The following is a 27,161-nucleotide window of genomic DNA, read 5'->3' as shown; positions in this document are numbered from 1 at the left end:
AGAGAGAGAGAGAGAGAGAGAAGAGAAGAGAAGAGAAGAGAAGAGAAGAGAAGAGAAGAGAAGAGAAGAGAAGAGAAGAGAAGAGAAGAGAAGGGAAGAGAAGAGAAGAGAGAGACAGAGAGAGAAACTAAAGTCAGAAAGGTTAGAGGTATGTTCAATGACCACTGGGGAAAAAGTTGGATGGTAGCAAATATTTTGGAATTTTCTTTCTTCCTCTTTCTTCCTTTCTTCCTTCCTTTCTTATTTTAAGATTTATTTATTTATTATATGTAAGTACACTGTAGCTGTGCTCAGACACTATAGAAGAGGAGTCGGATTTTGTTACAGATGGTTGTGAGCCACCATGTGGTTGTTGGAACTTGAACTCAGGACCTTCAAAAGAGCAGTCTGTGCTCTTAACCGCTGAGCCATCTCTCCAGCCCGGGATTTTCTTTATTTACCTTAAAGCCCTTTCACAGTCAGTAAATTATTTTTAATTTACTTTAAGACAAGGTCTTTTGCTTTCCTCCAATTACAATTCTCCAGTCTCAGCATCCATAGTGGTAGGATTACAAGGATATGCAAGTACATCTGCTTCCACTAGATTCTTGCAATGTTCAATGGCCTTGGTTGACTGGTAGATATAGCAATGTTATATAAATTCCTTTCTCTAATACATAGTCATATACCCATATTGTTATGTGACTATTTGTTTTTTAAAAATAATCCCCAGCCGGGTGTGGTGGCGCACGCCTTTAATCCCAGCACTTGGGAGGCAGAGGCATGTGGATTTCTGAGTTCGAGGCCAGCCTGGTCTACAAAGTGAATTCCAGGACAGCCAGGGCTATACAGAGAAACCCTGTCTCGAAACAAACAAACAAATAAATAAATAATCCCCAAAGTGTCAGACATATACCTTGATAAATTAGAACATGGCTCTCTAAACACTCCTGTTTTTCTGTATCACCTGACCTTTACTCAAGAGAATTTGAAATTTCTGGAATATGAGCATTATGAAAATTATCTAAAAGTGAAGCTGGATAGGACAGCTTATGTCATTAATCCCAGTACTTAGGAGCCAGAGGCATGCTGAATTTGAGGCCAGCCTGGTCTACATAGAGAGTTCCAGGTCAGCTGCAGCTAATAGAGTGAAACCCTGTTTTAGAGGGATTGGGCTATGTGTGTGGGGATATGACAGAAAAGGTGTCCCAGCACAAGAAAACATAAAGTACCTTATCTTCAAGTGGATGACCTATATACATTTATGTGTACATTGCCACATGGATACTTTTTTTCCTGTCAAATGACTGAGCTGAGGACTTTAATGCTTTTAAGTGGAACTATGTCAATATTCTTTATAAATGGTGCTGGTTTATAGTACATTGAATTGTCATAGGGTAAGACACAGTTATATTGAGGTTTGGCAATGAATTTTTAGTCTTATAACACTGCTTCCTTTGTGGGTGTCTGTGTGTGTGGGGTGTGTGTGGGGAGTGGTGGAGTAGGTGTGGTGCTCCAACTGCGGAGCTGATAGTGAGAACCAGGAAGCAGAATGAGCTGTTAGTGAAACAAACATTGCTTGTGACTATGTACCTAAGAGATCCGTGGCCTTGAGAAAGGAAAGGGGCTGGGTTTTCTAAAATAAAAACTGAGGAGTTGGTCCTTGTCCTGGGGCCAGGGCAATCTTAGAGATTACCAGGTATATAAGAGGAATGTATGGTTGAGGACACCTGTAAGCTGTACTGGGCCTTCCTTTGAAGACTGTGTAACAAGGCAGGAGCCTGGACGCCTACCAAGGTTTCTACAGCTTTTACTGCAGCTTTTATACAAACTTGAACTTTGTGAGAGTAATTGAATTTTCTTTGTTGTTTTTGTTTGCTTGCTTGTTTTGGGTTTATTTTTTGTTTTTGTTTTTGTGACTGACTTTACTTTCATCCCCCAAAAACAAAAACCCATGCCTTTGCTGCTTGAGGCTGAATTACAGGAAATGTGATTGTTGTATTGTTTTAGATTTATTTATTTATTTATCCCAGTCTTCTTTCTACAAATTGCCAGTCTGTCTGATATTTTAAGACAGTGACAACACCTAACATATATTGAGTAGTTACTACAAACAACATATATATAGAAAATCCTATGAGATATGCAGTTACTATCTTTCCCTTATATAGAGAGAAACTGAAACAAGAAAGCCCAAGTTGCCTGAGCTTCCATTGTAACAGGTGGCAGAGACAACACTTGAACCTAAGAGTCTGGCTCTGTGGCCTCCATTCTAAACCATTTGTTACCTCTTTCAAAAGAAGTTTCATTTAGTTTTTGTTTCTTCCCTTCCTGTCTGGCCAGAACTTGCTATGTAGATCAGACTTTATTTTTATTTCTAATTTTTTTCAAAGATTTAATTTATTATATGTAAATACACTGTGGCTGTCTTCAGATACCCCAGAAGAGGCCATCAGATCTCATTACAGATGGTTGTGAGCCATCATATGGTTTCTGGGATTTGAACTCATGACTGGAAAGAGCAGTTGGCACTCTTAACCGCTGAGCCATCTCTCCAGCTCCAGATGGTCTTGAACTCACAGAGATCCTTATGACTCTGCCTGTCCAGTATTGGGATAAAAAGGCATGTATTCCCATGCTGGGCTTTGACTAAATTTTGTAAGAAAACCAGTTTCCTAGAAACTAGGTCTGTGTCCCACCAGAGTAAGAGCTTACATGTACCCAGCACAAGAAGTCAGACATGGAAGACTCAAAGTAACCTGTGAAGCTCACAGAACCGTGGCTTTTATATTTTGTTTTAGGGGTGGGAACTATATTTTGCTTAATAATTTATCATCTCTTTATTACTGATTTTTATAAAATGAAGTCCAGAGAAGAGACAGGATTTGTTTGAAATCATACAACTAAAATTTGGCCTCTGAACTCCAAGCCACTGCTCTATACTAACCTGCTTTGAGCACCATCTACAGTGTGATTTTTGTTGAATTTAGTACTTAATTACGTCAGATGCATGGTTTATAAACTCCAAGTTGCATATAAATGTATTTAGGAATCCCTTTTCTGTGTCCCAGACAAAACTTCCTTTTCTTTTGCAATATAGGTCTAACCTTCCACTTGATGGTAAAATCCCAAGATGAGAGCTTGTACCTCTTCTAAACGCTTCCTGTCTTTCCTGGCTTTTCCCTCTGCCCAGCTAAGTGCATAGCATATGCTTTCTGAAAAGTCACCTAGTGTTCTCTCCTACAAAGGATCTATGTGGCAAGAGTGAACTGATGTCTATTGCTAACTCTGATACCCTTGCTCTATGTGAGCCAACAAAGGGAAAAACAGACATTTGATTCTATAACCCTTCAGAATGACAGGGACATCAAGGGGCCCAAGAACAAAGGAACCAGGTTTAGCTCTAGCAGTAAACTCAGTGGAGCAGACAGACAGAGAACAGATGAACATACAGACAAGCACATAGGGAAGCAGTGCTCAAGAGCAGTGAAGAAGTGGATACCTGGGGTCGGATGCACTTGGATTTCTCTTTCAGCTTACCCTGTTAAGAGCCCATGGAATGGAAAGGCTGATGAGCAGGGTCCAAGGATAGAGGTGAAAGGGAAGGGAGTGTATTCCCTAAACCCCTAGTTGCCTTCTTTCTCCCCGGCCTACCCTTTCACTAGTCCCCTCAGCCTCTATTTTCCTAACCCATATTCTGTACAGCATTTCTAATACTGACTGGGCTCCCCAATCTCTCTAGTCTATACTAGCTAGCCTCTCTAGCCCCAACACTACCCAGATAACTCAAGTCAAAGAATCTAATCTGTGCCCCTCAGAACTGTAAGCTGTCAACAGGACTTTCCTATAGCTTTCAGAAGAAGTAATGGGTCCAAAGCCACACATGTAGCTCATTCAAGTCATAGTTCAATCAGGATGAGTGCATCAGTCACCCAAGTCAGCACATTCCTAACCCAAGCCCAAGCCTAAACCCTAAGGGTCCCTGTGCTCATCAACCTTCACAGCTTTTCAGGCTAAATCCCGAGGGCTTCTCTACCCATGCTAAAGGTCAAAATCCCCTGCTCCCAGCCAGCCCTATTAGAGGAAGCTTTCCTGGAATTGTTCCTATATCTCAGCATTATGATGAAGAAGCAAAAAGGAGTGGGGGAGGAAATTCTTGGATAGGAAGAGAGGGAATTAAAGCCCAATAGGTGAGTACAGTAGTGTCAGACTCACCTGGACATCTGGACATGGCCTCTTAACTGGTGGGGACTGGCTGGGGGAGTCATTCATGCCCAGTTCTGCCCGCCCCAGATGTTTGACCACAATGCAGCATCTCACTGGGAAACCCCTGAAAAGAAAGGAAAAGGTGAAAAGAAAAGACTGAAGTATTGGCCTGGTTGGCTAAAACTAGTTGACAAGACGCACCCATTCCCCTCTAGGAGTAGATAGCAAGGACAAAGGAAGGCTGGCAGTGGAGGAAGGTCCTGTTAACCAGGTTAGTAGCCAGTAGGTCAGCAAACTTACTTCTCTCGGCACTTCTCCAAGGACTCATCAGCCAGCTCCTTCAGGTTCACAAGTTTTTCCCCCCTGTAGAAGGCATCTTTGGGGAGCAATAAACATTCCAGGCCTTAGTACGCACCATGCTACCCAGTGGGCCCAATGGCCACAGGGCCCTTCCTGAATAGGCCTCTTGACTCTGGTTCTCCCAGATGATTTGGGCTGACAGAGTCAGCTGAGGTAGGATGAGAAGGCAGGCAAGCGGTCCCTACCCTCCATTCCAGGTAGCCCCAAATCAACAAGCAGACTGGAGACCAAACTTGAGGTGTAGGAGGATCTGGAGAAGGGGTGAAAGAATTAGTCACCTGTAGTGATGAGCAGGCAGCAACTGGAATCCAAGATCCTTTCACAGAGAGACTCTGCAGAGAAGCCTGCAAACTAGGGAAGGGGAAAAAAGCTGAGGGAAGGGAGGGTCTGGGGGTTGAGTGACCAAGGAAGGGAGGTGCTCATAAAATTCAGCATCTCCAACAGGGTTCCAGAAGATACTGAAAAACTGATTTGGGTCTATATTAATGATCCTTCTCCATCCAGGTCCGCCTTCCTTCCCCACAACCCTGTCCCTCACCCTTGGTTCCTTTCACCAACCCAAGCTCCTACCACAATAGAGTGCAAAGCTCCAAGACGAGCACACGCCAGCATAGCCACCACAAGTTCCAAGATCATAGGCATGTAGATGGCCACTCGGTCACCCTTCTGAATGCCTAGAAGAAAAAGGACACAACAGAGACCATGGGCCTTTCCTGCTACTCCTTGCTCTCTCCCACTCAGATCACACCGCCTTCCCCCCCCCCCCAGCTAACTTTTTCTATCCCTGTTACCAGATCCTTCCATTTCTTGTCCTCTTTCTCACCCATTCCCCAGATACTTCAGGGTTAGGTCCTCTAGTTCCTCTCCCACACCCATACTCACCCTGTTTACGGAGAACATTGCTGAACTGACACACCTGGACCAGGAGTTCACGGTATGTGATCTTGGTGGTCTCTCCTGGCTCATTGCCCTCCCTGAAATACACCAGAAAGGATCAGTAACTAGGGATACATCTTTGTTCTCTTATAAATAAGACAGGAGCAGTCACAAAATTCCAGTCACTGTTCATACCAATGCCTGACAGTCTCCTGTCAATGAATCTTCTGCTACATCTTTCTAAAAGATTTTAATTAACTAATTTTTAAATTTTATATGTATAAGTGTTTTCTCTGAATGTATGTATGTGTACCACCTTGCATGCCTGTTGCCACCAGAGACCAGAGAAAGGCATTGGAGCTCTGGCACAGAGGATTATAAGTTGCCATGTGAATGCCAGGAATCAAACCCAGATCCTCTAGAAGAGCAGCCAGTTTCTCCAGTCCCCTGATACCACACCATGAACTGACTGGACACTGTGGCCTCTCAACATACTTTATATGCTAATTTTGTGAGATTGAAGAAAGTGTACTTGTATATATCTGAGTTGTATTTTTTGTCAACAAAAAGGAGTGATGAGCCCTTCTCTTTTATCCTAGGGGTGCATTAAGGAGCAAGCACACAACAGGTGCACGTTGTTGTTGTCAATACTGAGTCAGAGTCTGGTGCCTGCAACTCCTCACTGCCTGCCTGCCTCTGCCTCTTGGAATAAAGATGTGTGTCACCAGGTCCAGTAAGATATGACTTTTGCAAAGTATCAAGACTGAATTAAAACCTTGTATAGTGACTCACTTCTGTAATATCAGGAGTAATATCCAATAATATCCCAGGAGGCTAGGGTAGGAAGTTCTCAAGTGAACTGTCACAAGTTCAAGGCCACCCTGGGTTCCATAGTAAGTTTCAGGTCAGTCAGGGTTATAGTGTGAGAACCTGTCATAGATAGATAGATAGATAGATAGATAGATAGATAGATAGATAGATAGATAGATAGATAGATAGATAGATAGACAGACAGATAGACAGATAGAGGTATGATGGTAGTTATCTGCATCTGCATTTTCAATTCTTGAGAAGAGAAGGCAGGAGGATCAAGCATTCAAAGTCATTGTTGGCTACTTAGAGTGTTGGAGGCCAGGCTGGGCTACATGAGACCTTTCTCAAAAAAGACATGAGGAAACTGCTGTGGTATTTAGATATGGTGGTCCATGCCTGTAATCCCAGAACTAAGTAGGCTACAGCAGGATCACAAACTTGAGGCCAGACTGAGCTACTATAGGAAAAAAAATAAGTGGAGAAAATATATTATCTTGTTATTTCGAATAGGGTCTTCACATTACTTTTGCCCTGTTACCTAAGGAATTTGTTTGAATATAGATTCCCAGCCTTCAACTCAGACCTACTGAATCTGAATACAAAATCTAATTTGTGTATGCATGCACGTGTGTGCGTGCACACACACAAGCACACATGCACCCACTCACCCACTCCTTTCACCATATGGGTACAGGGTCATCATGCCTGGAAGCGAGCACCTTTATCTAGTGAGCCATCTTGCCAGCTTAAAATCTGCTTTAAAATAATTTTTTAAAAGTTTATGTGTATGACTGTTTTGCCTGCATGTATTATGGACACTATGTGAGGGCTTGGTGCTCTCAGTGGTCACAAGAGGGCTTTGGTTCCTGCTGGCGTTATAGAGGACTAGGAGCTGCCATGTGAATGCTGGGAATTGGACTCTTGTTCTCTGGAAGAGCAGCCAGTGCTCTTAATCACGGAGACGTTTATCAGCCCTAGAATCTGCTTCACACACACACACACACACACACACACACAGAGGGGGGGGAGTTCTTTGACAATTTGAATAGGTACAAAATACATTCTGACTATGTTCACCCCTCCTACCAATATTGACACCTTTCTTTCCTATTAATTCCCTTCCCACTTTTTGTCATCCACATTTGTTTTGTGACCCACTGAATTTACCTAGGGTCATCTGCATGAGCATGGGTGTAGAGCTACCCACTGAAGCATGACATTATGAATCTGCTTCTTTATTACAGCTGGGACAAAAAATTGAAAATCACTACCTTTGGACTTGAGGACATGGCTCAGTGGTATAACCCTTGCCTGGCATGGGAGAGGCCCTTGGCAATCCAAGCATCAGAAAATGTGAGTTGTAGGGGCAGTGGGGAATAAAGAGTCATTTTTTAAAAGACACCCAATGAAACCAGGCATAGTGGAACACATCTCTTGTCCCAACACTCAGGAGATGAAGACTAGAACTTAAATTCAAGTAATCATGTGCTACACATATGTCCTTATAAATACAGTTTGATTATTTTGTCCCCCCCACTTTTTTTTTTTTTTTTGGTTTTTCGAGACAGGGTTTCTCTGTGTAGCCCTGGCTGTCCTGGAACTCACTCTGTAGACCAGGCTGGCCTCCAACTCAGAAATCCGCCTGCCTCTGCCTCCCAAGTGCATGGATTAAAGGCGTGCACCACCACTGCCTGGTGATAAGCACAACTCTTGCCTAGATAAAATCAAGCATAACTATTATTGATTTTAAGAAGAGTTGAGTGCTCTCTTTGTTCTAGAAACCTTGGTTATAGCTAGCAAAAACGGCCTTACTCCATAGTATTCCAGATATATTTGCTTTTTAGAAGTTCTGTTCCTATAAGATAGGCACGTGCTTTTAACCCTAGCACTTGTGAGGCAAAGGCTGAGACAGGTAGACCTCTACCTGAGTTTAAGGCCAGCCTGGTCTACATAGTGAGTTTCAGAACAGCCAGGGGAACACAGAGAAACCCTGTCTTGAAAAAAAAAAGTGAGGTGGAAGAAGGAGGAGGAGGAGAGGAGGAAGAGAAAGAAGAAGAAGAAGAAGAAGAAGAAGAAGAAGAAGAAGAAGAAGAAGAAGAAGAAGAAGAAGAAGAAGAAGAAGAAGAAGAAGAAGAAGACGACAACGAGAAGGAGAAGGAGAAGGAGAAGAAGAAATAATAATAATAATCCTATTCCTAGCAGGACTCAACATGTGCCAAGATGGCAGAAAGAGCTTTGTCCTGGTTTTCACTGGTGGTTTGTTGGGTTTTGTTTAATACTCATGTGTTTACTTGTGTGTGTGTGTGTGTGTGCGCGCGTACATTCCATACTGCCCATGCAGAGGTCAGCACTGGTTCTCACCTTTCACCATGTTGGATCTTTTGTTTCTGCTATGCTGTGTACCAGGCTAGCTGGCTCAGGAGCTCCGAGGCAGCTCTCCTGTCTCTGCATCCCGTCTCACTCAGCACTGCTGGGATTACAGGTATCCACTACCACATCTGGCTTTTATATATGACCAGGGATTGAGTTCAGATCTCAGGCGAGCACTGCTAACACCTAAGTGAGCTTGCCACTTAGCCACCTCACTGGCTTTCTTCTCCCTCCTTCCTTCCCTCTTCCCTTTGTCTTGGTATAGGGTCCAGACTGGTTTCAGACTTCCAATTCTCCTGTCTGCCCCTTGACTCCAAAGAATGGGATTCCAGGTGCGAGCCTTCCCACCCACCTCATGGGCTGCTTTCCCATCTCTCTTTTCCTTGAATAGGACAATCCTAGGCTGAAATAGTTCTTATTAGTTTGATTACACAGAACATGACTGATTTTGTTTTGTTTTGCTTTTTGCTTTTTTTTTAAGACAAGGTTTCTCTGTATAGCCCTGGCTGTCCTGGAAATCAATCTGTAGACCAGGCTGGCCTCAAACTCAGAAATCCAAGGGCCTCTGCCTCCCAGTGCTGGGATTAAAGGTGTGCGCCACTACTGCCCGACTGATTTGTTTTTATAAATCTTTATTTTGCTGATGACAGAACAAAAATTGTTAATCAGAAATCTTTCCCTACCCTGTTTGGGATCTGGGGATCAAACTCAGGTTATCAGGTTAGTAATAGGCACTTTTACATGCTACGCCATTTTGCTAAAAACCCTTTAGCTAAATAAATAAATAACTTTTATTATAAAAATAAAACAACTTCTTTTTAAAATTATTACTAACTTTGTTTTTAATGTGAGTACACTGCAGCTGTCTTCAGACACACACTAGAAGAGTGCATCGGATCCCATTACAGATGGTTGTGAGCCACCTGCTTGGGATTTGAACTCAGGACCTCTGGAAGAGCAGTCAGTGCTCTTAACTGCTGAGCTATCTCTCCAGCCCCAAACAACTTTTCTGAAGTGAATGTACTTACTTTTTAATTCTAGATGTAACATTTTTAATAATAAAAAACATTCTGGGGGCTAGGAGCATAGTCAGTTGGTAGTAGGCTTGCCTAGCAATGCATAAAGCCCCTGGGTTCAATCCTCAGCACTGCGTCAAATGGGCAGGCAGCACATGCTCATAGTCCTAGTCTCAAGAGGTAGAGGCATAGGGATCAGTTCAACATTCAGAAGTTCAACATCGTCCTTAGCTGGTTTCAGACCAGTCTGAGCTAAATGACATCTTACCTAAGAGTACACAAATTAAATAAAGTAATGAATAAAATTATTTTCTTTTCTTTTTGAGACAGAGTCTCACTATGTTGGTTTGCCTGGCCTAGAACTTGCTATATCCAGGCAGGTTGGAATTGAATTCACAGAGATCCATCTCCTTTGCTTTTCTAGTTCTGGGATTAAAGGTTTGTACATAATTTTCAACTCAGTAACAACAGCAGTGAAAATGTCACCCACTTTCTATAACATAATTTCTATCTTCTGACTCCCTAGGTTTGGCCTTGTTTGTTTGTTTTTTGTCATTCTTTGCTTATTCAACAACTACCACATGTCAAACGCATGTGCAGGCTTTGTGTGGATCTTATATACTAATGATATTGTAGGTAATATACAATCAACAATTATACCAGGATAATCTTAAGTCATGGTAAGTATTACAAATAAATAAAATATAGTGATAGAAAACTGAGTGACAAGGAAAAATATCTTTTAAAAATATACAATTTTAGCTGGGTACAGAGACATATTCCTGTAATCCTGAAACTCGGAAGGTTGAGGCAGGAGGATTACTAAAGGTTTGAGGTAATCCTAGGCTACATAGTGAGTTCTAAGCCTGGGCTACCTTGTTTCAACAACAACAAATACACACAAAGGAAGTACCATGATTACAGGTGAAAATTTAGATATAAGAATATTTTTCTCACTTTTCTCTACTGCTATTTAATGATTTTGAATAAGTAATATAGGTGAGGTGATACTGCATAAAAGGGTATGTACCTATAAGTGTCCCACTGTTACTGATACTTTGTATAACTTTCTAGAGACAGTGGCAGATAAGGCCACTCTTAGTATGGAAAGCTCCCGTGGAGTAACCAAAATGACCTCAAAGGACATCTATACTTTTAGCATCATTCATAAGAGCCTTAGGATAACAACGGAGGCAGAAACTTAAAAATAAACTTAAATTGTTAGACTTTAAAGAGATAAGCTCCTTACAGTCTAGCCAGGCATGGTATAGTAAGGTTTAGGAAAAGGTACTCTACTCAAGGGACGCACTTGTTAGATAAAAAGATGTCTATGTACATGTATTCTTTCTTTTTCTAAGCATTCCACAGAGTTTTTAATGCATTCAATTAAGAGATCAACAGAATGGCTGCAGTCTGGACACTGCCACAGGAATGGTGGTACTCTATAATTAGAAACTTCTGTGGTTCACAGATACACTAACAATTCTTAAAACTCTGCCAAGCAGGTGAGACACAATGTAATTAAAACCTATTATTTATTCCAAGTTCTGTCAATTTAAGGCTTGTCAGTGACCACTGAAGCTGGAGTGAGCTTTCATAGCTGTTGGATCTGGTGACAAGGTTCTTATCCACATGAGCAATGCTGCTGCTATTTAGAATCCAGGAAGAAAGTTTCAAAGTCCAGATTCATGTCAGACACAAGGGCATCCACAAAGTCATGGATGGGAGGACACTTCTGCAGAATGCCTTGAATCAGGAGCATGGGCTCCTTGCCCCCACCACAGGCTAACATCTCTCTGCAGTAGTGTTCCCCAGAGGCCCTGTTAAAAGGATTCTATAGGAAGCACCCCTTCCAGACCATGGATGCTACCACCCTGAATATCAGGCATGAGTAATACTTGGCACCATATCCCACGAGGTGGCTGAACCTCAGCTGCCAGGCAGGCTCAGAGGTTCAGTCCATTATCATCAAGGCAAGAGCATGGCAGTATCCAGGCAGGCATGGTGCAAGAGAAGCTGAGAATTCTACATCTTCATCTGAACGCTGCTAGTGGAAGACTGACCCATGTATTCTTACATATTCTAATTTTCTATACAAATGATGGAAGTGTAATTATTGCTTCTTTTTGAGACTGTATAAACCTATGTAGCTCAGGATTACCTTAATATCACAATTCTCTTGTCAGAGATTCCCAAGGGCTCCTATTATAGGCATGTGCCATCATACACAAGCAGTTGGGTAGGTTTTTTTTTGTGTGTGTGTGTGTGTGTGTGTGTTGAAAGGTATGTAAACCAGAGCTTCAGGCATGCTAGGCAAGTGTTCTATCACTGAGGTACAGCTTTAGCCTTTAGTTATTATATACATGAGATAAACTGAACAAATGTTACATTTATAACTCAACCAGCTTGCTTTTTAAAAATATAAACCTCTGGCTTGGTACCATTCTCTGTCAAGAATGCTTTCATGCTCTTTATTTACTATTTGTATGTTATAATTAATTTAACAAGTAATACTTCAATGGCCATCTTTATTCATGTATCATTTGCAAATATATCCATAGAATGAATTACTAGAAATATAATTTTAAGGCCAAAAGATATGTGCATTTTATATACTGATCACTATTAAGAGATAACCACTTTAGATAAGAGTCTAGGGATGTCCTGGAGAAGTGTTATTTCAGCTAAGACCTCAATAAGAAATAGGTAGCCATGTCGATTCTTAGAACGAATATTCTGCACACAGAAAGCATTAAACAGAAAGGTCTTAAGGCCTATTCATAGAACAGAATGGAACTCAGTGTGCCTGGTATACAGCCAGTAACAGATGAGAACAAGAGCTACGCATCAGCCAATCACACGGGGCCTTTTAGGAGTGGTAAGTTTACATTTTATTCTAAGTGTATTCTTTCTAGCTTTCCTTATACAAAGGTCATGTCTACCTCCACATTTAAAATTCCATTTTATATTTCTGTGCTTGTTTGTTTGTTTGTTTGGAGGGATGTATACTATGGTATATGTGTGGAGGTCAGAGCACAACCTGGAGGAGTTGATTATTCAATACCATCATGTGGGTCCCAGGTCATCAGGCTTGGTGGCAAGCTCCTTTACCCACTGAGCCATCTGCCCAGCCTCTTCCACACTTCTCACCATGACATTGCTTGTACTCAAAATATTCCTCTTCCTTTTTCAGATGCAATACTATATAATATCCCCAACAAGTCACCTGTGCTCTCTCCCCCTTTACTATCCAGAGTACATATGAAGGAGGAAACTGAAACCTAGAGAGAACTAGCCAGCCAAGGTCACACAATAATAAGTGACAGAGCCAAGAATAGATCCTCAGATCTTCTGATTTCAACTCAGGACTATTTCCTCACAGAGTAAGGGACATGGACAGGCAAGGATGCCAGACCTTTTCTTACTTAGAGAACTTACACAGAAATTATTAGCTTCTGTCCAGCTTCTGGCTCGATGAGTCAGTTGCTATCTTCCCCTTGGCTTTAACCCTCCTAGGGCTGAGAGAAGCCAAGCACAGCAAGCTTACTAAAACGGGACGGAACAAGGACAGAGGAAGCTGGCAAACTGCCCTGAATGCCAGGAGCAGAAAAGCTGCCCACTGACAAATGCCACAGAAACGTCAAAACATCTCCGTGAGTGCTGACATGTGTGTCCTTCTGCATGGATCTCCAGTGTATATACTCACATACCAGCTCACCCTTGTAATGCATTTGCATAAAACCATATATACTAGTATAGAAACATTCTAGTCACAAAAGCCACAGTGCTGCACATACAGACACAAATAAGCATAAATATATGTAACCAGAATTTAAACACAGGTCTGTCTGAAAGTACATTTTCATACCCCTCTACAGACACAGCTTGCCTTTTCTAGAAACTTTTTATCAAATCATTCTGCTTTTATTTTTATTTTTTATTTTTTCGAGACAGGGTTTCTCTGTGTAGCCCTGGCTGTCCTGGAACTCACTTTGTATACCAGGCTGGCCTCGAACTCAGAAATCTGCCTGCCTCTGCCTCCCAAGTGCTGGGATTAAAGGCGTGCGCCACCACTGCCCAGCTGCTTTTATTTTTTTATACGACTTTCCATTACTTGAAATAATCTCCCTTTGATCCCAGTCACAACTAATAGTCTCTTTAAACCTCAAAAGTAGACCAAATTAATTGTTCTGTTAAGAGTTCAAAGATGCTAGTGGGCTTTGTATCTTGAGAAGGCCAATTCTCATTCCCTCCTGCTTCTAACCAGTAAGCGTTATTATTCATGTACTTTATTGGAATATAAGCTTCATTATAGCAGAAACCTGCCCTGTCTTATTCATAGACAGATGATGAATGGGAACAGATGTGTACAGCTCATATGTTCACAGCTTTTTTGAACGCACGCACACACACACACACACACACACACACACACACACACCAGTGTGTGTTCTTCTCCTTGGCTATGGCACAAGCTATACATTATTGATATAGGTACATTACTCATTCCAGTGTCTTCTTTCTCTGTCACAGACACCAGGCTGGGGACCCTGGCAGGTTAGAAGCGGGAGAGAATGAGAATTGGTTTTCTCAAGATACAAAGCCCACTGGCATCTTTGAACTCTTAGCAGAACAATTAATTTGGTCTACTTCTGAGATTTAAAGAGACTATTAGTTATGATTGGGATCAAAGGGTGGTTTGTAAAAACAAAACAAAACAAAACAAACAAACAAAAAAAAAACGGGTACAAGGACTCAGAGTCCAGTCCTCTTGTTTCTGCACTGAGAATTGCAAGATCAAAAATTAACAGGGACTGGGTTTGAGTTGTAACTCAGTGGGAGAGCATTTTTCAAGCATTTACAAGGTCCTGTGTTTGACTCTTAGCACAATGGGAAAAAATTAATCATGTCCAGGTAAATGAGTGAAGTAGGTCACATTACTGAAATTTTTGACAGAGACAGAAAATTGTTTTCCTTTCTCTTAGGTTTTCTATGTGACAGCAACTATATGTGCAGAATTATATTTGGCCTCAGTTTAGGGGTAACAATAGAGAAATCAACTAGAAAGCACAATACATGCTTTGGCAAAAGGACCCATCCAGTACCTAAACTTAACACATCTAGTACCAGTACTTAAATTGGTTAAGTCAACTTTTGTTCAGTGGTTTAGTGTTGCCATTCCTTAAAGGTCTGGAATCTAAAATTTTAAATACCGATAACTAATTTTCAAAAGTTTAAAATACTGGAAACCAAACAGAACCATTAATGAGAGATTTAACTGATTACTGATTAGGAAATTGACCTGCAGTAAAGTCACCCTTTACGTGAAGGCCACGTGATTAGTGAGATAACATAGAATACACAATCCTTCTCATGTTCCTCTGGGGAATCTTTTCCAGAGAGTCTTTCCAAGCTAGCCCTTGTATACACCCTCCAACTAATCCACTGTTAGTTAAAAAAAATATTTAGGGGTCAGTGGTGGTGGCACATGCCTTTAATCCCAGCACTTGGGGGGGGGGCGGGTAGACCGGTGGATCTCTGAGTTCAAAGCCAGCCTGGGTTATAGAGTCAGGACAGTCAGGGCTTGCACAGGGGAGCTCTGTTTCAAAACACCAATAATTACACACACACACACACACACACACACTGGAGAAATGGCTCAGTGGTTAAGAATACACATTGTTCTTGTGAAGGACCAAAGTTCTATTCCCAGCACCCATATCAGGTGGCTCACAATGGTCTAGAACTCCATCTCCTCAGGCACTTGCATAGCTGCACATACATACCCATAAATATTAAATATTTAGATAGGGACTAGATAGAAAGGAACTAGATCATGTAAGAATTAGTAGAATTGGAAGGACTTGGACTTTGACTCAAAACTATATGAGAACCAACCTGAGTGTTTTGGGCAAAGGAGTAACACCTCTGACTTAGGTAGGGGTGGTTTTGACAAGGACGATAAAAATAATTATGAGGGCTGGTGAGATGGTTCAGTGGGCAAGAGCACTGACTGCTCTTCCGAAGGTCCTGAGTTCAAATCCCAGTAACCACATGATGGCTCACAACCACCCATAATGAGATCTGATGCCCTCTTCTGGTGCGTCTGAAGACAGCTACAGTGTGTGTGTGTGTGTGTGTGTGTGTGTGTGTGTGTGTGTGTGTATTTGAGACAGGGTTTCTCTGTATAGCCCCAGTTGTCCTAGAACTCACTCTGTAGATCAGGCTGTACTTATGTATAATAATAAATAAGTCTTTGGGCCGGAGCAAGCAGGGATTGAGTGAGCAGAGTTGACCAGAGTGGGGCTGACTGGAGTGAGCAAAGGTCCTAAAAATTCAATTTCCAACAACCACATGAAGGCTCCATAAAGCTACAGTGTATTCACATACATAAAATAGTAACAAAAATAATTATGAAAACATTATCTCTCTCTCTCTCTCTCTCTCTCTCTCTCTCTCTCTCTCTCTCTCTCTCTCTCTCTCTCTCTCTCTCTCTTGCCTTCTTCTAGCTATAGCTACTTTCATTTGTTGCCTGGGTGACCACAATGGCCTCCAAACTGATCTCCCACTACACTCTTGCCCCTTTTTGTCTACACATCATACTCAAATAATGCTAGTAATGTAGATTCTAAGAAACACCCCCAAACATACACTATAGAATTAAGAATAGGATTGTTCAGTTTGCCCAGGACAACTCTAGCAACTATTTATACTAGATCATTCTCCAGAGAATGTGGCCTTGGTATTTTGGGGGTTTGGTTTTGAGACAGAGTCTTGCCTATTCAGCTAATGTGGCTTCAAACTCCTGCTAACTCTCCGGTGAATGCTGGGATTATAGGTGTGTGCCATCACACCGATGTTGGACTTTTCATTTTACAAATCCCTCATGCAATTCATATTCTTGAAGATTAATTGTAAGGCCTTTCAGCTTCTTTTTTAGTTTTAGTAGTATTGGTGATCAAACTCAGGGCCTTGTACATGTTAGGCAAATGCTCTAGAACTGATTTACAACTCTAAGCCTTGGTCTTTTGAGACCAGGTCTCATTATGTAACCCAAGCTCCCCCAACCTTGGGGTTTATGAGATTGTATGCACACCATTACATGCCTGACAGAAGAGAACTTCACGCCAGGCATGGTGGTGCATGCCTTTAATCCCAGCTCTCAGGAGTCAGAGGCAGGCAGATCTCTGAGTTAGAAATCAGCCTGGTCTTCAGAGTGAGTTCCAGGACAGCAAAAGCTACCATACAGAAAAACTCTGTCTTGGAAAACAAAGCAAAACAACAACAAAATAGTAAAAAAAATAATATTTCAAAAGTATAATATGAAGAAATAACATGAAAGAGTTCTATGACCCATAAAATATTGCACAGATGTAAGGATCTCTGATGTAAGCATGCCCTCGGGTCATTTTTCCCTCCCACCAAGGGAGTAGGAAGTAGAAACATCATTTGACAAATTAGCAGTGTAGTGTCCCCTGGGTATACTTCTGCTCTAACTGTAGCAGAAAGACTAAAAGGTGGAGGGAGGCCTAGCTCCAAAATAGAATTATAAACCACTCAGAAAGTCAAAGAATGGAGCTTTTGATATCCACCATTCTTCTTACATATGAGAACCCTAAGGCACAGGAATAGGAAGTGATGGCCTTGAGGTTCCCTAGCACATTACATCATTCTAAAGTGGTGCTATCCAACCTAGTAGCCGTTAGCCATGTATGACTTGTAAACACTTACAAATAGAAAATTTCATTTATTTAGTCTTACTTTAACTATAATTAACTTGTGGTTAGTAGTCACCACATTGGACACAGCAGCTGGATATTCTAAATGCCTATCTATTCAAGACATTTCCCTTCTAAGTAACACAGCTTTTTCCAAAGGGAGAGGTTTCCAAAGTCAGCAGGGAAAGGTTAAGGAAGAATCTATCTATGTGTTAAAGCCCTGAGAACTGTGTGGTTAAAAGAATTCAAACTCACAGAGATTTGTCTGCTTCTACCTCCTAAATGCTAGGACTGGTGCACCACCAATGCTTAGCCAGAAAATGTTAAGAGATTAAAATTCTAGTTCCTCAATTTCTGTATGTAATCTTTCCTAACGCTGATCTATTGGAAAATCTCAAAAATTAGAATTTTCTTTTCTGCCCTCTTTCTTTCTTTCTTTCTTTAAGATTTATTTATTTATTATATGTAAGTACACTGTAGCTGTCTACAGACACTCCAGAAGAGGGCGTCAGATCTCATTAAGGATGGTTGTGAATCACCATGTGATTGCTGGGATTTGAACTCTGCACCTTTGGAAGAGCAGTCGGGTACTCTTACCCGCTGAGCCATCTCACCAGCCCCTTCTGCCCTCTTTCATAACCACCCTTGTCCTATGCTTTAAAAACCATCAGTTTCTCTCCTTACTTTATGGAGGTAGTTGAACCCAATGCTTCACATATCCTAGGTGATGTGCTCTCAGCTGGTCTATAACCCCAGTGCTGAAAGAATCTGTTGTCAGTCCTCTACCCTTGTAACAACTATCTGAGAATCATATAAAAATAGAGTTAGAGGTTTTATTTTCTATAAATTCTGGTTATAGTCTGGCAGAGCTGGAGAGATGGTTTAGCAGTTAAGAGCATTTTCTGCTTTTCCTGAGGACCCAGGTTCTATTCCCATCACCCATGTGGCAGCTCACAACTATCTGTAAGTCTAGTTCCCGGGTATCTGACCCCTCTTCTTCCTTCCACAGTTACTGCTCACATGTGGTGCACATAAATGCATACAGGCAAAACATCCACACACATTAAATAAATAAATAAATAAATAAATAAATAAATAAATAAATAAATAAATAGCCTGGGATGGTCCTGGACTTCTAGCACAACTTTCAAGTGTTTATGTTTACAGACAAAAATGCAGGATCCCCCATTTTTAAATATGGAGTTACTAGACCTGCATTTACTGTTTATTTCTAATCCAACAGATGGATTTGTACAAACTCGGCCTTTATTTTTATCTCTGTAAAATATAAGGCAGGGAAAGAAGGTTGGAAGAGGGGAGAAGCTGGTGTTAGAGCAGAATACCTCCGTGTATCTTAGACTTGATCTTTTCTCCTTCCCAGTGGTAGGGGAGCAGTTCTCTAAATTGGTTTCAAAGAAAATCTGTAGATTCAGAAAGGAAGAGGATGGAAACAAGCAGAATTTGGAATCAGGTCAGCAAATGCTCTTGCATTGCTACAGTGGATCAGTGGGCTCATTCCTGGAAGATTTAGAGTATGAAACTTACATGGTAATTGAATCCTTGCTTGCCTGGGGTGGAGGGAAACTCAGCTGATACAGAGGTCAAAGAAAAGTAACGCCACACCTGCCTCACATGGTGAGTAAATCAGTCCAGGTGCAGCTGGTCCTCACATGACTATACTACAGAAGCGTTTTAAAGCTCACCCTTAACCTGATCCTCACAACCACCCTAGCAATAGACAGAACAAGTATTCCTATTCTCTTTTTAAAATTACAAGAAGTCCAGAGGAAGAGTTTGCCAAGGTCACATAAGGGGCTAAAATGTAAACCTGTACCCAGGGCCCGGGTTTTGAATTCCAGACTATTTGCTTCACTGCAGCAACCAAAGAACCACGATGATCTTTTCAACTGCTGACAACTTCCTGAAAGACCCACAACCTCAATCAAGCAAGGCAGATCTCATATTTCAACTTTAATAGTCCTTGATGAATGGTGAGCTGGCTCAGTGGGTAAGGAGGCTTGCTGCCAAGCCTGCCAACCTGAGTTCAATTCTTGGAACCTGCATGGTAGAAAAAGAGAACTGCCTCCCACACACTGTCTTTGGCTTACACACACACACACACACACACACACACACACACACACAAATGTGAAAAAAAATCCTTGGCATTGTCAAGAGTTATGGGAGAATATGTATGGCCATTTGCTCCTGGAGATATGACCTCCACAGTCCCACACTCTCCCCTGAATTAATTTCCTGTTTTACATTTCTTCCCTTATTTCACATTGATCTTAACAATTCATTTCTAAACAAGATTGCAGCTGACAATCTTGTGAGCCCCATGGAAATAAAGAACAGATTTCTTTTATCATCTACTTACTGTACTATCTGAAGCCTATCTATAAATATTTATAAATATCAGAAAGTTAAAAACATGCTGCTAAAGTCTAGTAGAGTATTTATGGATTGATGTCCACTAAATCTAGATGTCATAGTTAAGATTCTCTAATAGACATTAAGTTGTTAGGTTTTTGGGGGGACTACTTCAATTATTCAGTCATCAAGAACATCTGATGCTAAAGTTAGTAATAAGAGGCCTGTATGACTGAATAGACTTCCATAAATATATCTCAACTATTGGTATAAAATAAATAGCAACCAATTTAGTTAAGTATCTAGGTTACATTTTGTTGACTGTTAAGACTGAAAAGATAGTATTATTATTATTATTATTATTATTATTTAATTTCACATGCATTGATGTTTTACCAGTATATTTGTCTGTATGAGGGTATTGAATCCCTTAGAATTGAAGTTACAGACAGCTGTGATCTGCCATGTGGGTGCTGTTAATTGAACTCAAGACCTCTGGAAGAGCAGCCAGTGCTTTTAACTGCTGAGCCATCTCTCCAGCCCCTAAAGATTGTCTTTTAAGACCTTGAGAGTCAAGACTAAACTAAAGGACTAGTCTAGACTGAAGGAGACTAAAAAGACAAAGTAGCATATATTATATATAATTCTACTGCTGAGCCCTCTTGCTATAAAGGACATTACTGAAACAATTTCAATGAGGTGGCAATGGAGTCAAAAGATTAGATGGCAAGTGATATATGGATATTGATTTCCTTGTTTTTTATTTTGTTTTGTTTTGTTTTATGGGTTTGTCTGTTTTGGGGGGGTTGAGACAAGGTTTCTCTGTATAGCTCTGGCTGTCCTGGAACTCACTTTGTAGACCAGGCTGGCCTTGAACTCAGAAATCTGCCTGCCTCTGCCTCCCAAGTGCTGGTGGGTTTGTTTTTTTAAGACAGGGTTTCTCTGTGTAGCACTGGCTGTCCTGGAACTCACTCTGTAGACCAGGCTGGCCTCACATTTCCTTGTTTTGAGAGTCATATTACAGTTATGCAGGAGAAAGTTCTTATTTATATTATTCTGAAGTTGTTCACGGAAAAGCTATTTTCATTGTATTTGCAAATTTTCTATAATTGTGATAATTTTTTAATTGTCATAGTATGTTTATTCATCTTAAACTTCAGCTAATCCTTGTAGCAGTTCTTCTGGTTTTGTTGATATTAGAGACTGAACCTAGGGCCTTCATAAAAGCACAGTACCACTGAGCTATAGTCCTAACCATCTTACATGTTTTTCACTAGGCTGAACTTAAACTTTATTCTACAGCACAAGCAGACTAATTCTACTGGCTAATTCTCTTGAGTAGTTGAGATTGCAGGCCTGTTCCACCAGACCTAGCTCCCTTGTAATCTTTTGAGATGGACAAGATTTGCTATGCCCATTTGAAAGATGAGAAAACTAAACCTCAAGAAGGATGTCATTACTTGTTTAAGAGCCCAAAGCAACTAAGGCCTCTACCTACAAATCCTCAGGCTGGGCTCCTTATCTCTTCAAATATACTCATAATCAAAAGGATGCTTATTTTTTCAAAATATAAATCTGATCTGTTGTATCCATACTTGAACCCTTCAATGACTTTCTAACACTTGTCACAACTACAACTTTATATGTTTGAGTATGGAACAAAAAGTTGTGGTCTTTTTCCCAGAACTTCTCCTCCAAGTATCTTATCCATCTAGAATAACGGAAATTCCATTTCCTTTTTCTCAGTTGATAAGACACAAGAGGAAAAACTTATGAGATGTGTCTTTTTGTTGTTGTTTTAAAGATTTATTTATTTTATGAATATGAGTACAATGTCTCTCTCTTTAGACACACCACAGAGGGCATCGGATCCCATTACAAATGGTTGTGAGCCACCAAGCAATTGCTGGGAATTGAACTCAGGACCTCTAGAAAAACAGTCAGTGTTCTTAACCACTGAGTCATCTCTCTAGCCCTTGATTTTTATTGAGACATAGTTGCTCTGTGTGGCCCAGTCCATACTCCTGTTTCAGCCTCCTGTGTGCTGGGATTATTTACATTGATACCACACCTGGCTCCTTGGAGATATTCTTTTTAAATGTATTTTTTTACACTTACTTATTTACGTGTGTATGCACACACACATGCATGACATAGCACATATTTGGAAGTCATAGGACAAGTTGAGAGTGTCAGTTCTTTCATATGAGTTCTGGGGTCAAATTCAGGTCATCAGACTTAGTGGCAAACACCACTACCTGATGAGCTATACTGCTGGCCCTCCTTGGAGATATGTTTTTACTTTATTCTCTTATGTATAAGGCCCATCTGTTACATCTATTGACATTGTTTTCATATTATACAAAAATCTGACCATTTCCTTGACTTCTAACATTATCACTATGGTCCACTCTTTCCTGAACTACAAAAGTGCCTCTCCGCTGATCACCTATGAATTTCTCTAAGCTTGTTCTCAAGTTACTATGTTAACTATATGTTGAACATATTCAGTGGGAAATTATTTAATGAGCAAGTGTATCTCAGTTAAGGGAAAGATACTATTCTATTAAGATTTCACTTTAATATCTTTAGCTTTATAAATAGTAGTTGACATTTCCAAAAGCAGCTCTTTTTGACTCTCTTAATAAACTACTAATAGACAAATGCTATGTGAGTAGAAGCATGGTGTCTGGATGACAGAATGTAAACTGCCTCCTTTCAGAATAAATTACAATTACTTTAAGACCCTGGCCAAGTCATTTATACTGTCTGAACCACGAGCTCCGAAATGTTATAAATTATATCCAGGTTTAAAAAAATAAGGGAAAAAATACATAAGTATAGCAACAGGAGACAAAGTTTATTATTAGAATAAGTAGGGAAATTTATAGCCAGGAATAATGGCATATACCTGTAATCTTGGAACTTAGGTGGCTGAGACAGGAGGATTTCTATGAGTTCAGTACCAGGTGAGTCAGTGCTACACCACAAAGACCCTATTTCTAAGGAAAAGAAACAAGGAACAAATCAATCAACCTCCGGCAGTGTGGAAAGCTGTAAGAAGCTGAAGAGCCAAGCACAGCTGCTTGTGAGGTTAATATCACTGTAGTCATGAAAAGTCAGAACATGGTAACATCGAGATGGGAAGCAGTCCACAGCTAGTATGTGAGTGATCTTAGCCAACTAAAGTATGTCTGGAGGAAACAGGCTAATGATTAAAAGGATTATGTAGGAAACTATAGCATGTAAAGAACCAGAGAATGTGGACTCAGTATTACCTCACCCATAAAACAAGAACACTACAAAAGCTTAAAGGTTTTTTTTTTTTACATGAACTCTCCAAGTTCCCACACACATACATCACAGATTCCACAGGAACATGGAAAAGAAAACAGTGCAATGTGACTCTGGGATTCCATCTGTGCTCCTACAAAAATTAATCCATGGCTTCTCACAACAACCTGTGTGATAAAATCTGTTATTCCCATTCTACAGATGGGAAAACTAAGACTTAAAGAGGTAACATGAGTTAATGTGTATCGTAATGGGCCTCCTCTGGTAACCACACATTATTGAAAACACCTTGCAGAATAACTGTGGTTTTGATTTGTTTACAGGATTATGTCTAGGTTTGTCAGAAGGAGCTACAAGACAGTTAACAAAATATCCATATAGAGCTCTTTAAGGAATGGATCTGATTTGAACTCATTAATGTTTAGGGGAGGAATTTAAGAAGCAGGGAGACCCCATAAACTCTAAAAATGATCCTAAAGTAAAATGCTCAAAGAGATTAAGGCTCAAAGACCCTAGATGTGAAATTTTGAAGTTGTAATTAGTATGTTCATAATTCAAGTAGAAATAAAAGAAGCTCAAATAAAAACTAGGATGACTAGATTAAACATTAGCTCCTTTGAAAGGGCCATCTTGTGCTAGTGAGATGGCTCTTCAGATAAGAACACTTGCCACCAAGCCTGACAACTTGTGTTTGATCTCCAGAACCCACACGGTAGGAACGAACTGTCTGTTGGTGGGAATGGAAGAGAAAGATATCATTTTAGTTAGTTAGAGGAAGGGAACTTATTGGTAAGTATGAATGAACTACAAGAAAAAAACAGAGAGGAAAGAAACAAGAATTCTATTTAATATCTTATCTTTCACAGGCACATGCTCAATTGAGCAAGGGTTAAATCTGTACTCTAAAATAAGACTTTGCCTGTAACTTCTCTGTCACTGTCTTTGTCTTAGTGTGTTAGGTAGGAATGTTAGTGATGATCTACATGATTAATAAAATAATTGGTTACAAAATATTAGAATAGTTATGCAGGGAGAGACAACAAGTGACATATTTTATAGGTAGCTAAATGAGTGAGAATCGGTATGCTGAAAGGACACTGAGAGCTAGTAAGTGATTGTTTATGTAGCCTACATAACGGCTCAAGAGCATCCTTGGATACATGGCAAGTTAAAGATCAGCCTTGGTTAAATACGGTTTATGAAAAGAAAGTGGGAATAATGGTTGATGACTGATATTTTGGTCCTATGTAGCAGAATTGAATTCTGTCTCTAGTTTACACCAAGAAAGGTCCCAGTCACCAAAGCCCAACGACTTTGGTGCTGTCTACCTGTAAACTGTACCAGTTTAGGCATCTCTATCCTGAATAGCAAACTCTCAGTTCTCTCGATTCACACTCCTGCTTCCACACACATTTTCTGTTTTTGTTTTTTGCTTTTGAGGCTGGGTCTCAAATATCTAGGCGTGCTTCAAACTTGCAGTGTAGCTGAGGCTGGCTTTGAACTCTTGATGTTCCTACTTCCATCTCTCAACTGTGAGGACAGCAGATGTGTGCAACCTGGCCCAGTTTCGGATTAACCTTCTTAAATCTAGCTGTGGCCACACCATTATTCTTTAACATGTCAAAAGTAGTGATCTCCCGATTCTGGACCTTATCCACTGTCTAAAAAGTGTTGAGGTCAGCAGGCTGAAAACCTTCCAAGACAGCAAATTCCATGGATTTTGAGTACTTTCAACCACTTTTACAACTGCAACTATGACCTAAATCATTGTGTCTCACCTAGACTTCTACTATACCTTGTAATTGGTCTCAGAGCTACTTTTTATTCTCGATGTAAAAGACGGATCCTAGGTACAAGTCTTTGTCATGCCATTGCTCAAGACTGTCTAGTGCATTCCCATTTCACCATGCATAAAAAGCCACAATCTATATTGGCTTTCATGGTTCTAAATGATCTAGCAGCCTACTGACCTCAGTACTTCCCCCGAAGCTCTCCTTACATGGCTTGAGCTATACTAACTTACCAGTCTTCAAACACACCAAGCATCAGTACAGGCCTGCTCTTCCATCTATCTGGAACATTTCTCTTCTCTTGCCCAATTATCACTTGGCATACTGCATCATTTCTTTCAAACCTCTGCCCAAATGATGTCACCCCATCAAAGCATCTTCCTTTATCAGTCCTATTTGAACTGTCATTCCCTTTCCTAGTGATTAGTATTTGTATATATCATTTATTACTACCTGTTATAGTTGGTTGTGTGTGTGTGTGTATGTGTGTGTGTGTGTGTGTGTTCTGAGGACTGGATTCAAGTCCTTGTAAGGAAAACGCTTTACTAACTGAGCTATATCCTCAACCCCTATTTGTCATATTTTGTTTGTTTGCTATTGTCTCTTTATACTCCATAAAGAAAAGAATTTTGTCTGTTTTGTTCAGAACAGTGCCTGGCATATAGTAAATTCTCAACAAGTATTTGTTAAGTAAATAAATTGTTCCTTGCAAAAACCTTCTATTCTAAAGAGACTTGTTGGCTTTTGTTTTGTTTCTCATCCAATTTTTTTTGCAACTTTTAAAAATTAAAATATAATTACATCTCATTGCTCCCTCCACCCCCTTCTCTATCCCCACTCAAATTCATGGTCTCCTTTTTAAAATTCTTATTATTTTATATATGTGAGTAAATACATAAATACAACCTACTGACTCTGTTTAGTGTTGCCTGTATGTATAAGGTTTCAGAGCTGACCATTTGGTGAGACATGGCGTTTTTACTGTCCAAAAATACAGCAATAGTGATTAACATCTACTAAGCCCTTTCACCATCCCAGGATACTGGATACATGAGTTTGTTATCCTATTTAATTTCATTCAATTGACAACTCCATAATATAAAAGCTATTTTATGTATATTTCATTTTTTGCTTTGGGTTTTTGGAAATAGAGTCTCATGCAGCCAGGTTGGTTTCAAATCATCTATATAGCCAAGTCAGACCTTGAACTCCTGATCATTCTGCCTCAACCTCCTGAGTTGCTGTTGTTTAGCTTTTTGTTTACTTTTTAGTAGCAAGAAATATTATATAATCTATTAGTCTCCCCAAATAGAAGGTAAACCCTATTATGCCTGTACCTGAAACATTTAATCCTGATTTAACAAATCTGGTTTTTAAATTTTAATTTGAAAATAAATATATTTGACTAACATGGCTAATTTCTCTTTTCTCTATCACAGTCTAATGTTATCAATTTGAACAAGTCAGTATCATAGTAAAGAAAAGTATAGTTGGCTAATAAAAGTATTTGAGATTAGTCTTCATTTTATCTTCACATAGGTATACAACCCTTTCAGAAATCATTTTCCCTCTCTAGCTAATCTTAGATGTGCTAATCTATAAAGAAAGTTGACCTATGTAGATTCTAACAGGCAAATAGAGTTCTAAAAATAATATAATTCCATAAACATTTATTATGTGCCAAGCCAAAGTAAAAGCCAAATTCTTCTTTGTGTAGTTCTGTTTTAGCTAACTAGAATACATTCTAAAGAGTGTTATGTTCCTTGTAGATTACTTCAGTGCATAAATATGTCCCAATACAAGAAAGGAACTACAAATGTGATAAGGTAATAATATTACGTTCATCTAAATGACACTATTTAAGCCAAGAAGAGAGCAATAAGAAAAGAAAACTTGCCAGATCTGATGACTCATGCCTCTAATCTCAATATCTCAGAGGCTGAGGCAGGCAGAGCAGCTGCTTACCGAGTTTTGGGATTAACTGCCATGATTTTGAAACCAAACTGGGTTATATAATGAGTTCCACAATGGTCTGGCTAAAATAGCAAAGATTCTAGAGCTGGAGATACAAGTTAGTGGAAGAGTACTTACCTTAACAGCACAAGGCCCTACATTTGAATCCTAGAACTATCACATAAAAAGTCACTAAAATGTTTATTTTTTTAAAGCATCAATAAATTAAAAAAAAAAAGCAGGAAAAAAAGGTGGACCCTAACAGAGAAGACTTGGTAGGGATGGGGAGAAAGAAGGTCTTAGAATATACATGTTAAAGAGTTTGGGGGGGGGGCGGCTGGAGAGATGGCTCAGTGGTTAAGAGCACCAACTGCTCTTCCAAAGGTCCTGAGTTCAAATCCCAGCAACCACAT

The 27,161-nt window shown here is 40.2% G+C and overlaps 1 protein-coding gene and 1 long non-coding RNA gene across 3 annotated transcripts in view; one reads left to right on the top strand and one right to left on the bottom strand.

Annotated features, from left to right (window-relative positions):
- Nucleotides 1-7,626, top strand: part of LOC110317695 — a 10,204-nt gene extending 2,578 nt beyond the window's left edge. Inside the window, exons 3-4 of the long non-coding RNA XR_002380343.1 lie at nt 3,342-3,573; nt 7,479-7,626. This is a non-coding gene — a long non-coding RNA (uncharacterized LOC110317695). The remainder of the gene's footprint in view (nt 1-3,341; nt 3,574-7,478) is intronic.
- The window catches only part of Acss2 (acyl-CoA synthetase short chain family member 2), a 42,734-nt gene that overhangs the window by 9,101 nt on the left and 6,472 nt on the right, over nt 1-27,161 (bottom strand). Inside the window, exons 3-8 of one of the 2 annotated variants that reach the window (XM_021192332.2) lie at nt 5,428-5,519; nt 5,116-5,219; nt 4,824-4,896; nt 4,486-4,561; nt 4,195-4,309; nt 3,482-3,520 (exon numbers count right to left, since the gene is read on the bottom strand). In XM_021192332.2, coding sequence (XP_021047991.1) covers nt 3,482-3,520; nt 4,195-4,309; nt 4,486-4,561; nt 4,824-4,896; nt 5,116-5,219; nt 5,428-5,519 — 499 coding nt within the window. The remainder of the gene's footprint in view (nt 1-3,481; nt 3,521-4,194; nt 4,310-4,485; nt 4,562-4,823; nt 4,897-5,115; nt 5,220-5,427; nt 5,520-27,161) is intronic. The other variant, XM_021192331.2, reaches the window with a different exon arrangement.

Source organism: Mus pahari, chromosome 3 (genome assembly GCF_900095145.1).
Source record: "Mus pahari chromosome 3, PAHARI_EIJ_v1.1, whole genome shotgun sequence".
NCBI classification, from domain to species: Eukaryota; Metazoa; Chordata; class Mammalia; order Rodentia; family Muridae; genus Mus; species Mus pahari.
This window is presented reverse-complemented; position numbering and strand designations above follow the sequence as displayed.